The sequence below is a fragment of the Heterodontus francisci genome, chromosome 4, assembly GCF_036365525.1.
Source record: "Heterodontus francisci isolate sHetFra1 chromosome 4, sHetFra1.hap1, whole genome shotgun sequence".
Lineage (NCBI taxonomy): Eukaryota > Metazoa > Chordata > Chondrichthyes > Heterodontiformes > Heterodontidae > Heterodontus > Heterodontus francisci.
This window is the reverse complement of record NC_090374.1, coordinates 116,333,011-116,350,083: the sequence shown is the minus strand read 5'-3', so window position 1 is coordinate 116,350,083 and position 17,073 is coordinate 116,333,011. Positions and strand designations below refer to the sequence as shown.

Genomic DNA, 17,073 nt, shown 5'->3' with positions numbered 1-17,073 from the left:
GTGAGGTGCCTGGAGAGAGAGGAATGACTGGATCTGCAAGGTGTGTTGATCTGAGGAGCGCTGTGCAGGAGACTGCTGTGAAAGTCAGTGTGTTGCACATGGCATCTGAAATTGCTATGCCACTCACCTTTCCCACCCTCCTGAGTTCCTACATCCTCTCGGTGCACTGCCTCCAAGTTGGAGGGACCACATGTATGCTGTTGACTTCCTTGGGCACTTCCATCTAGACCTGCTTGATTGGAAAGGTTGTACTCTTCCTCATGTCCTTGGGAGAGTACAACCTCACTGCAGTCTGTCAGATCTCACAGCAAGACCTCCATGTTAGAGTGAGAGACTCATGAGGCAGCTTTCCCAGGTCTCCTCTCCATTCCTGTGGTTGCTGGAGCCTCAGAAATCCATGTGCAGGTGAACCATTGTAACCCTTGCCGTGGTGCTTGAATTAGATATCCTTCCTTTGACAGATCCAGCACACCATCCCGCTTGCCGTCCCTGATTGGTCGGGGTACCCAAAAGTGGGTTACTAATGTAATAGTTCAGTTAGAGATTCAGTTGGGTTCTCGACCCGCTAATGGTCCCACCATTTGGCTGCGGACTATCAATTTAAAATTATGCCTAAGTGTCCATATATGTGCTGTTATGTAAGAAGGATTTACTTTAGCTCTGAAGTAAACCTCCATTCAGTATTCTCAGTTTTCTTATATCACTGAGCCTGAAATGCCATTAAACAATTCTCTAATGTTACGACCGAGGTGGGAGGAGTGCACTGTTAATTCAGTCCCACTTCTCCACTGGTCACAACATATATTTAAATTTTCCCACTTACCAAAACCGTCAATCAGATACTCCATTTGTCTCCAGAATAAAGCACATAAACCAGGTTTCTTTAATAAAAAACAAAATTATCCATTTATTATACCCCAAGCCTTAACCAATAATAAAGTAAACATACAGGTGAGTTGAAATATTAAAGCCCATGATTGTTATCCTGGCCCTCACACGCTTTCTCACGTACACAGCCGGTTAACCAGGGAAAAAAAAGGGATTTTTGTTTACAGCTGTTAAAAAGAAATAGAAGGAATTTTAAAAATAGTTAGACTGAAGAGAAGGTATGGAAGTCATTTGTTTTGGCGAGGTGTCCCACAGGCAAATTGGTGACTGCACTAAGAATCTTCCCAGAACGGTTCTTTCCAGGTGATGTTGATGAACGGTCTGGGTAGGCTTTCAAGAGATGCAGCTACAGAAGGCTTCACATAGGTCTTACATCAGGTGTGCAGCAACAAAGCTTTCAGTTCTCATACATTCGATGCAAAGTTCCTTCAAAGATGCAGGATTTCTTCAAATACAGAAGGCAACAGTACAACTTGATGCAGGAATTCTTTAAAGATGCAGGGATTTTTCAGAGAGAGAGAGAGAGATATCAGCTGTCTTCTCCTGGCAGGAGAGGAAGCAAACTTCTTTTTGTCCTTGGCCAAACACCCACTGGTATTTTTAACGAATAAAAATGGAACGAAAACCTTTCCAGGGGCAAGTCGTGTACGACCATAAATCTTGACTTGTCATTTCCTTGTAAATAGCTCTTTCAGGGTCAAAACACAGCCCTCTGCTGGGCTGTTTGTAAATAGGTGCTTTCCAGTAAACTTGTTTTCACGCCAAAACCAGGAACCTTCTGTTGATCTTGTTAAAAAACAACCCAAAGTTCAGCCTCTTGAAGATTCCAGATGAATCAGTGTCCACAATCCAACTATAATTTCTTAAAACATATTGTACAGAGAAAAATAGAAGCGCTAACATAACACTAATAAAAGGGATTCCATTTGCAGGGAATGATTGGTTGAAGTTGCACATAGCACATCAAAATTAATTTAGCTAGTGCTATGAACTCGGTAGAGACCATTAACTTTAAAATAAGAGATCTGAACTTTGCAATGACCAATTAAAGAATCACATGACAAAATTTCATGTTTTAAGACTTCTACTATAACAAAACTAAAAATCAACATTAACTAAACAATACTTAATAGGTAGCTAATATACCAAATTACAGAGGAACTTATTATGAACAGACATGAAAACCCCACGCCACATTTATTCTTTACACAATGTTCTCATTGAAAAGGCATCCTTGCAGTATAAAGTCCCAAACCCTTCCCAGCTGTAATGGGTTGGTTCTTTCAGTGTCCTTCTCCAAACCCAATGTCCTCTTTGCTCACTTCCTCCGAGCACATTCAACTGGACTGGACATTCGTGGGACACTGGCACCAGTACTGGTGAAAGTGGGGGCTGTATCATTGGGATGGTCTATATCTGAACCATGATGGGCTTGGTGATCTAGTGAGCTGCATAACTAGGGAAGTAGAGAGGGTTTTAAACTAAATAGTGAGGGCAGGGATCAAATTTGGGAGAAATGGTAAATCAAAGAGTAGAGACAAGGCAAGAAAGGTATTAATATGGGAAATGATAAACAGACTCTGACAGGAAGGGATAGAGAGTACAAATCTAAGAGTAAATCAACAGTCAAGGCTAGATGTTACAAAAATAATAAAAGGACAAAATTAAGGCCTCTGTATTTGAATGCATGTAGCATTCGAAACAAATCAACTGATAGCGCAAATAGAAGTAAATAAGTACGACCTGATAGCCATTAGAGAGACATGGCTGCTGAATGACATAGATTGGGACCTGATTATTGAAGGGTATATGACATTTAGGAAGGACAGGAAGCTAAGAAAAGGTGGAGGGGTGGCTCTGTTCATTAATGATGGTATTAGCATTTGAGAGGGATGACCTGAGTTCAGGAAACCAGGATGTAGAAGCGGTTTGGGTGGAGATGAGAAATAATAAAGGCAAGGAGTCACTCATGGGTGTGGTGTACAGGGCCATAACAGTAACCACATGGTAGGACAGAGTATAAAGGAGGAAATAATGGGAGCTTGTCAGAAATGTACGGCGATAATCATGGCCGATTTTAATCTATGTATAGACTGGAAAAATCAGATTGGCAAAGGTAACCTAGATGAGGAGTTCATAGAATGTTTTCGGGATAGTTTCTTAGAACAGCACGTTCTGGAGCCAACCAGAGAGCAGGCTATACTAGACCTGGTATTGTGCAATGAGATAGGATTAATTGATGACTCCATAGTGAAGGCGGCCCTAGATAGTAGCAATCATAATATGACTGAATGTTACTTTCAGTTTGAGGGAGAGAGGAGTGGGTCCAAGTCTAGTATCTTAAACTTAAATAAGGGCAATTATGAGTGCATGAAAGCAGAGCTAGCTAAAGTGAACTGGCAAATTAGATTACAGGATAGATCACTAGAGATGCAGTGACAGACATTTAAAGGGATATTTCAGAATACACAGATACATTTCAATGAGAAAGAAAAATTCTATCTGTGGTTAACTAAAAAGATTAATGATCATATCAAACTTAAAGAAAAAGCATATAATTGCGCAAAGATGGGTGGCAGGTCAGACGATTGGACAGAATATAAAGAAAAACAAAGAATGACTAAAAGATTGATAAGGAGGGAATAATTAGAGTATGAGAGAAAGCTAGTTAGAAATATAAAAAAAAGTAAGTTTCTATAGATATTGACAAAAGAAAAGTTAACAAAGTGAGTAATGGTCCTATAGAAAGTGTGTCTGGGGAATTAATAAGGGAAAATAAGGAGATGGCAGATGAATTAACAAGTATTTTGCATCGGTCTTCACTATAGAGGATACAAGTAACATCCCAGAAATAGCTGTAAATCAGGAAATGGAAAGGAAGGAGAATCTCAAAAAAATTACAATCACCGGGGAAGTGGTACTGAGCAAATTGTTGGAGCTGTAGGCTGACAAGGCCTCGGGCCTTGATGGACTTCATCCTAGGGTCCTAAAAGAAGTGGCTCGTGAGATAGTTCCTGCGTTGGTTTTAATTTTCCAAAATTCCCTAGATTCGGGGAAGGTTTCATTAGATTAGAAATAACGAAAAGGACGGGAGGCAGAAAGCAGAAAACTACAGGCCATTTAGCTTAACATCTTTCTCAGAGAAAATGTTAGAAGCTATTATTAAAGACATTATAGCAGGGCACTTAGAAAAATTCAAGGTAATTAGGCAGAGGCAACATGGTTTTGTGAAAAGGAAGTCATGTCTAACCAATTTATTGAAGTTCTTTTAGTTTTAGAGATACAGCACTTTAACAGGCCCTTCGGCCCACCGAGTCTGTGCCGACCATCAACCACCCATTTATACTAATCCTACACTAATCCCGTATTCCTATCACATCCCCACCTGTCCCTATATATTTCCCTACCACCTACCTATACTAGGGGCAATTTATGATGGCCAATTAACCTATCAACCTGCAAGTCTTTGGCATGTGAGAGGAAACCGGAGCACCCGGAGTAAACCCACGCAGACACAGGGAGAACTTGCAAACTCCGCACAGGCAGTACCCAGAATCGAACCCGGGTCCCTGGAGCTGTGAGGTTGCGGTGCTAACCACTGCGCCAATGTGCCTCCCCTTCTTTGAAGAAGTAACGTGCTGTGGATAAAGGGGAACCGGTGGATGCACTGTACTTAGATTTCCAGAAGGCATTTTATAAGGTGCCACATCAAAGGTTGTTGTGGAAAATAAAAGCTCTTGCTGTAGGGGATAACATATTAGCATGGATAGAAGATTGGCTAGCTAACAGGAAACAGAGAGTAGGCATAAATGGGTAATTTTCTGTTTGGCAAGATGTAACGAGTGGTATGCCGCAGGGATCAGTGCTGGGGCCTCACGTTTTACAATTTATATAAATGACTTGGATGAAGGGTTGCTAAATTTGCTGATGACACAAAGATAGGTAGGAAAGTAAGTTGTGAAGAGAAAATAAGGAGGCTGCAAAGCGATATAGACAGGTTAGGTAAGTGGGCAAAGATCTGGCAAATGGAATATAATGTGGGAAAATGTGAAATTGTCCACTTTGGCAGGAAGAATAAAAAGAAACATATTATCTAAATGGTGAAAGATTGCAGAGCTCTGAGATGCAGAGGGATCTTGGTGTCCAAGTGCATGAATCGCAAAAGGTTAGTATGCAGGTAAAGGAAGTAATTAGGAAAGCTTATAGAATGTTATCATTTATTGCGAGGGGAATTGAATACAAAAGGAGGGAGGTTATGCTTCAGTTATACAGGGCATTGGTGAGACCACATCTGAAGTACTATGTACAGTATTGGCCTCCTTGTTTATGGAAGGACGTAAATGTGTTGGAAGCAGTTCAGAGAAAGTTTACTTGACTAATAGCTGGAATGGGCGGGTTGTCTTATGAGGAAAGGTTGGACATTCTAGGCTTGTAACCGCTGGAGTTTAGAAGAGTAAGAGACGACGTGATTGAAACAGATCAGATCTTGAGGGGTCTTGACAGGGTGGATGTGGAAAGGATGTTTCCTCTTGTGGGAGAATCTAGAACTAGGCGTCACTATTTAAAAATAAGGAGTAACCCAGTTAAGGCAGAGATGAGGAGAAATGTTTTCTTTCAGAGGGTCATGAGTCTTTGGAACTCTCTTCCTCAAAAGGCAGTGGAAGCAGAGCCTTTAAATATTTTTAAGGCAGAGGTAGATCAATTCTTAATAAGCAAGGGGGTGAAAGGTTATTGGGGTAGACGGGAATGCGGAGTTGAGGTTACAATCAGATCTGCCATGTTCTCATTGAATGGCGGAGCAGGTTCGAGGGGCCGAGTGGCCTACTCCTGCTTCTAATTTGTATGTTTGTATGTTCTTATGATTTCCATTAATAAAGCAATTTCTGGTGACCCTGTTGGCCTTTTCTCCTCCACAAACTCGGGCCTTCGAACAGGGTTCAAACCTTGGCAGCCTTTTGCTTTTTCGGTGATCTGAGAGCAGCTGTCTCCCCAGAAAACAGCTCACTGGCCTCTCTGTCTCCAGGCTGCGCAGCTGACTGCTGTTCTCCCTTTCAGCCTCTAGACCTAGGAAAGCCTATCCAGCTCAAAAGTCAATAGTTGTTTGCCTCTGACAATTCTCAGACACCATAAGTCTGAGCATAGCAAAACTAACATGTAAAAAGAGAAAAGAATGAGAAATACATTACTACAGTGATGCTAGACATTATTTACATCAATACATTGGGGACTAAGGTTACAAACCTGCACCCTGCTTTCAAAAGGGTCTTTAATCTGGGTTCCTTGTTCTCATGGTAACCAAGAACTCAGGCTTGTCTGTGGTCAGAATTTGTGTGAAGTCACATGTTTCCTCCAAATGTCTATTTTACACTGCATACAACATCATAGATTTTAAAACATAACCATACTACAAAGTCCAGTGTTTATTATAAACACTAGAAGCACATAAAAAAATTAGATGCATCATTGTATGAAACACTTATGACATTAGCATATTCTGTTTTGGATGTAACATGAATACTGAAGCAATGTAATCATAGTCTTGTAGCATATTAGTCAGGAATGACTCATCGTTTGGGTCGGATTTTAAGGATACTAAATGTAGGAGTGAATCTTATTCATCTTTTGTTTTTTTGACAGACATACAATGTGCTGTTCTGTGAAACAAGTGCCAAGGATGGTTCAAACATTATCGAAGCAGTGCTTCACCTTGCTCGGTAATTATTGATTTTATTAATTAGATCAGCAGGTCCATGGAAACATACGTGAGATGGAGTAAAAAGTCTAAGGCAGTTTGATAATACGCTAAGATAAGTGGCACATACAAACTCTGAATAACCCTTCTGACTAACAATCTGTTTGTTTCAACTGAGCAAGCAAAGGAAGAAAATTACATCAAATTGCTATTGATAGTGATGCAAAAATATAAAAGAGTGAGAAATAAATTACAAAAATGTCCAGACCTATAGTCATTGGCCTGAATATACTTGAGGAAGAGAATTAATAGGGAATTACGGGGATGAGTTTTGATGGGTGAAGTACAAATTTCTCACCATTGATTTTTTTTTTGTTCTTAACTAAAGTGAGATACCATTATGGATGCCAGACATTATTTACATCAATACATCAGGGACTAAAGTTACAAGTCACCAAATGGGATGTGGATTGGGTGGGTGAGCTGAAACAAACAAAAGGTAATGATCATCTTGGTTGCAGTCTGAGAGGAACTGGTAATAATTCATCTTCCCCATCCCCACCACTGATGAATAGTTATTCAGGGATTCCAAAGTAACAGTAATATGTTCATTTTCATATGATGAAAAACACTCAACTGTATTTCTGGGTTTTATACCACTGTAGAGGTAACTCTGCAATGTCACAGTCCAAGTGGGGATCCGTACTTACCTGGAGAGCATATTGGAAAAGTAGACACACCATCAATGATTTTCCAATTATTAATTTAAAATAATTCTTTAAAAAATGGTTGGAATTCACATGTAGTGGACACCTGAATTTCTAATATACTTTCTCAGTGGATGAGGCTCTGTGCAAGGAGCATAAAGTAGGAGAATTACTCTTTGTGTCTCAAACTGTTTTCTTGTGTTTAAAAATTAAAGTCACGTAGAGTATTTGAGTAATTCAGGTGCATGCGATCCAGCTGTAACATTTTATAGCTCTTATCTATTGGGTGAGATGTCAGTATCTAAAAACAGCCATTTACCATCTGGACACTGCTATTTTTGTCTACGTGAAGGTATGATGAAATCATTTTATTAGTGGCAATAATTTAACAGGGATTGTTATGATCTGGCAGTCTGATGTCATACAAGTGGTGGCTACCCTGGATACAATATCAAATTATGCATTTTTCAACACTCTGGCTCCTACTTTATTGTTAAGATATTTTTGCTACTTCCACTTTATGGCATCTTCCTTAAATGATTAACTTTTGTGTTGAGAGAGCGGCTAAGCAGATGACGAGCTCCCAGACCTTCACCGGTGTTGCTTTGGAAGTAGGAGGTACATAAGAGTGATCTGGAGCATTTTTCCTCCAATTTTTCCTTCGGGCTCTTTAGGAAAGTGCTTGGATTCTACTCAGTACCTTCCAATGTAGTCATGGCAGCGATTGGAAACTCCTGAATGTCAGAGGACAAATGTAAAACAGTGCTCCAATGGGCTCCCTGCCTTGTTATCTTCAAATTTTAGGGTAGTGATTTCCTTTGTTTTCAAATGACATTCACATCTTCTGTTACGTCGAGAAGTACTGAACTGAATTATATTGTTAATGCTGAATGTTATGAACAATAAATGTGGAAAAGTACAGGATAATTCAGTCGGTATTCTGCTTATATAGGATAAATTATAGGTAGGAATGCATGCCCAGTGCCTTACTGGATTAGAGCGATCTATGGACAAGTACACCAAGGTCGCTCTGACCCTCTGTACTTCCTGGGGTCTTACTATCCATTGTATATTCCCTTGCCTTGTTAGTCCTCCAAAAATGCATCACCTCACACTTCTCAGGATTAAATTCCAATTGCCACTGCTCCGCCCATCTTACCAGCCCATCTATATCGTCCTGTAATCTAAGCCTTTCCTCCTCACTATTTACGACACCATCAATTTTCGTGTCATCTGCGAATTTACTGACCATACCTCCTATATTCACGTCTAAATCATTAATGTATACTACACCACTGGTCACAGGCTTCCACTTGCAAAAACAACCCTCGACCATCACCCTCTGCCTCCTGCCACTAAGCCAATTTTGGATCCAATTTGCCAAATTGCCCTGGATCCCATGGGCTCTTGCCTTCTTGACCGATCTCCCATGTGGGACCTTATCAAAAGCTTGACTGAATGCAATGTAGACTACATCAACTGCTTTACCCTCATCTACACATCTAGTCACCACCTCGAAAAATTCAGTCAAGTTAGCTAGACACGATCTCCCCCTGACAAAGCCATGTTGACTATCCCTGATTAATCCCTGCCTCTCCAAGTGGAGATTAATCCTGTCCCTCAGAATTTTTTCCAACAGTTTTCCTACCACTGATGTTAGACTCATTGGCCTGTAATTACCTGGATTATCCCTGCTACCCGTCTTGAATAATGGTACCACATTTGCTCTTTTCCAGTCCTCTGGTCCCTCTCCTGTGGCCAGAGAGGATTTAAAAATTTGTATCAGAGCCCCTGCAATCTCCTCCCTTGCCTCACATAGCAGCCTGGGATACATCTCATCTGGGCCTGGGGATTTATCCACTTTTAAGCCTGCTAATACTTCCTCCCTTTCAATGCTAATTTGTTCAAGTATATCATATATATTGAAAGACACTACACAGTTCTATTTTCCTGAATATTAGGTTATCTGTTTGAATGAGTGGGATCATGGTTAGATTTTCCTGGGATTGTGATTAAGATTTTCCTATCATTGGCTTTTAATTTATTATTCTAGTTTGTTCATTTTCAGCTCTTGGCAGCTTTTCAAATTCATGTATATCCTCAGTGTTGTTTAGGTCGGAAATGTTCGTGGGTGAAAGGGAGAGAGAGAACCCTTTCCAAATGCTCGCTGGCACCCCTGTAACAATAAATAGATACTGAAGGTACTGAAGATCTGTGCTCCAGAACTTGCCATGCCCCGAGCCAAGCTGTTCCAGTACAGCTACAACACTAGCATCTACCCGGCAATGTGAAAAATTGCCCAGGTATGTCCTGCACACAAAAAGCAGGACAAATCCAACCCACCCAATTACCGCCCTATCAGTCTACTCTCAATCATCAGTAAAGTGATGGAAGGTGTCGTCAACAGTGCTATCAAGTGCCACTTGCTTAGCAATAACCTGCTCAGTGACGCTCAGTTTGGGTTCTGCCAGGGCCACTCAGCTCCAGACCTCACTACAGCCTTGGTTTAAACATGGACAAAAGAGCTGAACTCAAGAGGTGAGGTGAGAGTGACTGCCTTTAACATCAAGGCAGCATTTGACCAAGTATGGCATCAAAGAGCCCTAATAAAACTGGAGTCAATGGAAATCAGGGGGAAAACTCTCTGCTGGTTGCAGTCATACCTAGTACAAAGAAAGATGGTTGTAGTTGTTTGAGGTCAATCATCTCAGCTCCAGGACATCATTGCAGGAGTTCCTCAGGCTATTGAACTAGGCCCAAACATCTTCAGCTGCTTCATCAATGACCTTCCTTCAGTCATAAGGTCAGATGTTCGCTGATGATTGCACAATGTTCAGCACCATTCACGACTCCTTAGATACTGAAGTAGTCCATGTAGAAATGCAGCAGGACCTGGACAATATCCAGGCCTGGGCTGATAAGTAGCAAGGAACATTCGCGCCACACAAGTGCCAGGCAATGACCATCTCCAACAAGAGAGAATCTAACCATCTCCCCTTGACATTCAATGGCATGACAATCGCTGAATCCCCCACTATCAACATCCTAGGGGTTACCATTGACCAGAAGCTGAACTGGAGTAGCCACATAAATACTGTGGCTACAAGAGCAGGTCAGAGGCTAGGAATCCTGCGGTGAGTAATTCATCTCCTGACTCCCCAAAGCCTGTCCACCATCTACAAGGCACAAGGCACGAGTGTGATGGAATACTCTCCACTTGCCTGGATGGGTGCAACTCCAACCACACTCGAGAAACTCGATACCATCCAGGACAAAGCAGCCCACTTGATTGGCACACCATCCACAAACATTCACTCCCTCCACCACCGACGCATGGTGGCATAATGTGTACCTTCTACAAGATGCACTGCAGCACCTCACCAAGGCTTCTTCAACAGCACCTTCCAAACCCGTGACCTCTACCAACTAGAAGGACAAGGACAGCAGATACATGGGAACACCACCTACAAATTCCCCTCCAAGCCACACACCATCATGACTTGGAACTATATCGTCGTTCCTTGATTGTCACTGGGTCAAAATTTTGGAACTCCCTTCCTAACATTCCTGTGGGTGTACCTACCTCACATGGACTGCAGTGGTTCAAAAAGGCAGCTCACCACCACCTTCTCAAGGACAATTAGGGATGGGCAATAAATGCTGGCCTGGCCAGCGACACCCACATCGCATGAAGGAATAAAAAAAAATTGAAATTTTTCAATTAAAGAATCCTTTGCTTTTAGCTATTGCCCATTGAAGAATGCCCATTGTAATGGTTGAATATGGCTTTTTTTTAATTGTTCGGTGAGGTGGGTAACCTGGAGTTAATGTAACATCCCTAGATTGGAAGATGAGTCAGTAATTCTAGTGACCCTCTTCTGATTACTCTATTTGTTCCATCAGGAAAACCTCTTTACCTGACAGTTGCATTCACTACCAAGTAATGACAATGTGAAGGCAACACTCTAGGCTTTGGTGCCTTTTCAAAAGTTATTTACCCTTTTAATTCTGATTTGTAGTCAAGGTAATTCCAGTTCATCAGAATTCTGGTCTATCAAACCATTCCCAGTGTGTGGAACAGGCTCCTGCCTGAGTATAGATCCATAGCCACTGTCAGCCGAGTGTTACCTTGACCAAACTTTCATTCTTCATACGTGAACTAAAACGGAGAGTTTTGACAAGTTCCCCAACTATTAAAGCATCATAATCAAGCTCAATCTTGCCACTCAACATTGACAGACGGATTTTCCAGGAGCGGGGTGCTGGAAAGCATTCACTGGCAAGAACCTTTGCTGATTGCCTTTTTTCTTGACTCAGGGCAGCAAGGTTAATTATAGTACTTCTTTGGGTGAGATCAACTAACTTGGCACAGACTAGAGATTGAAACTGGAACCTTCTGGTTTGTATGGTTTAGTACTCCAGCAGGAAGTACTGACAGGATCATTGGAGGACTTTGTGAATGTTTGCTTAACAACTACCATATTAGATCTCCCTGATCCTCATCGGAATTTCACTTCACAGCACATTGACTGTTGGCATTTCTTGTGTAAATTGTGATTTAAGACTCTGCTTTTTTTGATTGTACTATGTATCTGAATGATAATTAAATGACATTGGTAGAGTAAATTGTCAATTGGCTATTTTTATCTGAGGGTCACTGACCTGAAACGTTAACTCTGCTTCTCTCACCACCGATACTGCCAGATCTGCTGAGTATTTCCAGTGTTTCTTGTTTTTATTTCAGATTTCCAGCATCTGCAGTATTTTGCTTTATTTATCTGAGGGATTTTCTCTTGTCCATGGACCAAAACTCAGAACTGTCTCTATTAAAACAACATGAGATTTTCCTGTTTCTTGTTTTTATTTCAGATTTCCAGCATCCGCAGTATTTTGCTTTTATTTTAGTGTTTAATTCACTGCCACTTCTCTTCCAGGAATGCCTACCTTGAAGAAGTTCTGCTCTTCTCTCCGACGGGATTTTCGTTTGTCTCTTTTACCTTGTTCACCTTCATTGCTTTCTATTTTCCTCCTGGTGTTTGATAAGGTATCTACCAAAACTCGTTTTCACAGCCACATCTCCTTCCTCAGTGACTGTCTCCGGCTCCGACTTATTCCACGTGGATTCCAACTGCAGTTTTACCCATCATGCTTTGAAACCACCCAGGATCACAGGTATCTCCGAGAAATACAACGTTCCTCGGACTGCTACTCTCGCCGCATCCTGAGATCCACACTCAGTGCTATGCGCCGCCACATGCACACACTGGACCTCTCTCTCCAGCAGCACCGTCTCACCTTATCTCAAAGCTGTTCTACTCCGCAGTTTCATCTCATCTTACGTCTCATCCGACGCATTAACAAAAAACTTTTTTTCTTCCTTTCAGGTGTTAAGGAACGCAAGCTCCAGCAGCTGATGGGGACTAATGCCCCTCCAGATCCTCCTTCCGCTTCACTTCCCTCTGACCCCACCCCTTCTGATCTGACCCCTTGCCGTGTATTCACTATACCCTCTGACCTCCCCCTCTCTGATGCTGAGCGTTCTGTACTCAGCAAAGGTCTCAGTTTTATCCCCTTACGCCCCCACCTCAATGAATTTCGTGCTCGGCATGACGTTGAGCTCTTCTTCCGTCGCCTCCGCCTCCGGGCTCACTTCTTCGACCAGGAGTCCTCCCCCCGACCAGCAGACCCATTCACCCGCCTCCAGCATGCTCCCTCTACCTGGACCCCTCCCCCTGGCCTCTTACCCGCTCTTGATCTCTTCATTGAAAACTGTCGGCGAGACATTGGTCGTCTCAATTTCTCTGCCCCCCTCACTCACTCTAACCTGTCCCCCTCTGAACTTGAGGCACTCCGTTCTCTCAGGTCTAACCCCGACATGGTCATCAAACCTGCAGACAAGGGTGGTGCTGTTGTTGTATGGCGTACCGACCTCTACCTTGCAGAAGCTCAACGCCAACTCACGGACACTTCTTCCTACCTCCCTCTGGGCCATGACCCCACCACCGAACATCAAGCCACCGTCCAAAGGACTGTCACTGACCTAATCTCCTCTGGAGATCTTCCCTCTACGGCTTCCAACCTCATAGTCCCACAACCCCGGACAGCCCGCTTCTACCTCCTTCCCAAAATCCACAAACGGGACTGTCCCGGCAGACCCATTGTGTCAGCCTGCTCCTGCCCCACTGAACTTATTTCTTCTTATCTAGACTCTGTCTTTTCTCCGCTGGTCCAGTCTCTTCCCACCTACATCCATGACTCTTCTGACGCCCTACGTCATTTTGACAATTTCCAGTTTCCTGGTCCCAACCGCCTCCTCTTCACTATGGACGTCCAATCACTCTACACCTCCGTCCCCCACCAGGATGGTTTGAGGGCTCTCCGCTTCTTCCTGGAACAGAGGCCCAACCAGTCCACATCCACCACCACCCTCCTCCGCCTGGCTGAACTTGTTCTCACATTGAACAACTTCTCCTTCAACTCCATGCACTTCCTTCAAGTAAAAGGTGTCGCTATGGGTACCCGCATGGGTCCTAGTTATGCCTGTCTTTTTGTGGGATATGTCGAGCATTCTTTGTTCCAGTCCTACTCAGGCCCCCTCCCCCAACTCTTTTTCCGGTACATTGATGACTGTATCGGTGCCGTTTCCTGCTCCCGCCCCGAACTAGAAAACTTTATCAACTTTGCTTCCAATTTCCACCCTTCTCTCACCTTTACATGGTCCATCTCTGACACTTCCCTTCCCTTCCTCGACTTCTCTGTCTCCATCTCTGGGGATAGGTTGTCTACCAATATCCATTATAAGCCCACTGACTCCCACAGCTACCTCGACTACACTTCTTCACACCCTACCTCCTGTAAGGACTCCATTCCATTCTCCCAGTTTCTCCGTCTCCGACGCATCTGCTCTGATGATGCTACCTTCCATGACGGTGCTTCTGATATGACCTCCTTTTTCCTCAACCGAGGATTTTCCCCCCACTGTGGTTGACAGGGCCCTCAACCGTGTCCGACCCATTCCCCGCACCTCTACCCTCACCCCTTCCCCTCCCTCCCAGAACCGTGACAGGGTTCCCCTTGTCCTCACTTTTCATCCCACCAGCCTCCATATCCAAAGGATCATCCTCCGCTATTTTCGCCACCTCCAGCGTGATGCCACTACCAGTCGCATCTTCCCCTCCCTTCCCCTGTCAGCATTCCGAAGGGATCATTCCCTCAGCGACACCCTGGTCCACTCCTCCATTACCCCCACCACCTCGTCTCCATCCCAGGGCACCTTCCCCTGCAATCGCAGGAGGTGTAATACCTGCCCATTTACCTCCTCTCTCCTCACTATCCCAGGCCCCAAACACTGCTTTCAGGTGAAGCAGCGATTTACTTGTACTTCTTTCAATGTTGTATACTGTATTCGCTGCTCACAGTGTGGTCTCCTCTACATTGGGGAGACCAAGCGCAGACTGGGTGACCGCTTTGCGGAACATCTCCGCTCAGTCCGCAAGCAGGACCCTGAGCTTCCGGTTGCTTGCCATTTCAACACTCCCCCCTGCTCTCATGCTCACATCTCTGTCCTGGGATTGCTGCAGTGTTCCAGTGAACATCAACGCAAGCTCGAGGAACAGCATCTCATCTACCGATTAGGCACACTACAGCCTGCCGGACTGAACATTGAGTTCAATAATTTCAGAGCATGACAGCCCCCCATTTTACTTTCATTTTTAGTTATTTTTTTTTCCTTTTTTTACATTCCTTTTTACATTTTTTACAATCTTTTTTTGCATTTATTTCATTTCATCTTAGTTTGTTCAGTTTGCTTACCCACTGTTTTTTTCAGGTTGTTTTTCTTCAGGTTTGCACTTGCTGTTGTTCAATATTCAGTGTATTCACACCTAATCTGTACTAATGCTTTGTCTTTCAACACACCATTAACATATTGTTTGCCTTTTCTCCGTGACCTTTTGGTCAGCTATGTGGCCTGGTCCAATCTGCACCTTCTCCTTTGTTATCTCTTGCCCCACCCCCACCTCTCTTGTTTATAATCTGTGACTTTTCTAATATTTGTCAGTTCTGAAGAAGGGTCACTGACCAGAAACGTTAACTCTGTTTCTCTTTCCACAGATGCTGCCAGACCTGCTGAGTGATTCCAGCATTTCTTGTTTTTATTTCAGATTTCCAGCATCCGCAGTATTTTGCTTTTATTTTATGAGATTTTCCTTATGGCTTGATTTTCCTTATGGCTTCTCTTTGCAAATTAATTAATCTGTGCCACAATGTCAACAGTTCTGTACTGTGGACCCATTTCCACTAAGAAAGACAAACTCATTTCACTATTACAGCAAGTAGCCAGCACAGACAGAAATGGCCATATTGCCTCCTTCTGTGGTGCAAACTTCTATGGCTCTAACAAGCAGAAAAGAGAATTTTCTTCCCTTGGTTTGGCTGGATTTGTGTTCATAGAAACATAAAAGGAATAGACCAAATTCTAACATTTGGTGCCACCCAATCCTTTTTTGAGATTAATAATAGTACACAAAAATGAAAGCTGTATTCATGCTTTTTCATTGCAAGTTAGTGTTTCTCATAACTCAACTGTAGGTGATAAACCTCCCTTTTTGTTTACATTGGCTATCTTATTCCATTCCACAGGGAAGTGAGGAAAAGAGATGAAGAAACAGATGAGGACTCTGTAACTAGTTTGTCCAGCACACACTTGAACAAGAAGATGCCCATGAAAAACTGCTGCACCACTTAAAAGCTATGAAGAATCAATGATTGAACTGTTCAGTGGTGTATTGCGTTTTTGCATAATTTTTGTGATCAAGATATATTATTTTGCACCTTAGAAAATACTGAAAGTTGGAGGTTCCAGCAATGAAGAAGCTGAAATAGGAAAGGTTGAGCAAAATAAAGAGACTGGCGGAAGAACAAGAAGAAATAAGAACTGTAACTAAAATGCAGTTAGCTACGTTTGTCCTTCATTTATTCCATGAGCAAATGTGATCATTCTGCCTCAATGTTGCCAAAGCATTAGCCAACAAGATGGCTGTTTAAAACATAAGTGTATTGGTCTCCTTAATTATATTTGTATATAGTGGTTTTATTTACATTTCAAATTCAAAGGATGTTTCTAGAAATAATGCTGCTTTTTAAGATTGTGTTCAGATATTATTTTTGGCTCCTATTACCTCCATAAATGTATTTATTTTTTAAAAAACAAAATTAATGTAAACTCAGCCTTTACACAACACTTAGAAATGTAAATAATTATTTTTATGTGACTGAAGTAGAAGGATATTAATAAAAACAAGAAATGCTGGAACCACTCAGCAGGTCTGGCAGCATCTGTGGAAAGAGAAGCAGAGTTAACGTTTCGGGTCAGTGACCCTTCTTCGGAACTAGCAAATATTAGAAATGTCAAAGGTTATAAGCAAGTGAGCTGGGGGTGGGGCAAGAGATAACAAAAGAGAAGGTGTAGATTGGACAAGGCCACATAGCTGACCAAGAGGTCATGGAGCTCCATGACCTCTTGGTCAGCTGTGTGGCCTTGTCCGATCTACACCTTCTCTTTTGTTATCTCTTGCCCCACCCCCAGCTCACTTGCTTATAACCTTTGACATTTCTAATATTTGCTAGTTCCGAAGAAGGGTCACTGACCCGAAACGTTAACTCTGCTTCTCTTTCCACAGATGCTGCCAGACCTGCTGAGTGGTTCCAGCATTTCTTGTTTTTATTTCAGATTTCCAGCATCCGCAGTATTTTGCTTTTATAGAAGGATATTAAATTGTTCTGTGA

General features: G+C 42.6%; 1 protein-coding gene across 1 annotated transcript in view; it reads left to right on the top strand.

Moving 5' to 3' along the window:
* Positions 1–16,580, top strand: part of rasef (RAS and EF-hand domain containing) — a 110,468-nt gene extending 93,888 nt beyond the window's left edge. Inside the window, exons 17-18 of the mRNA XM_068030017.1 lie at positions 6,526–6,602; positions 15,928–16,580. Of these exons, the coding sequence (XP_067886118.1) occupies positions 6,526–6,602; positions 15,928–16,033 (183 nt within the window). The 3' untranslated portion in view covers positions 16,034–16,580. The remainder of the gene's footprint in view (positions 1–6,525; positions 6,603–15,927) is intronic.
* The last annotated feature ends 493 nt before the right edge of the window (positions 16,581–17,073 follow it).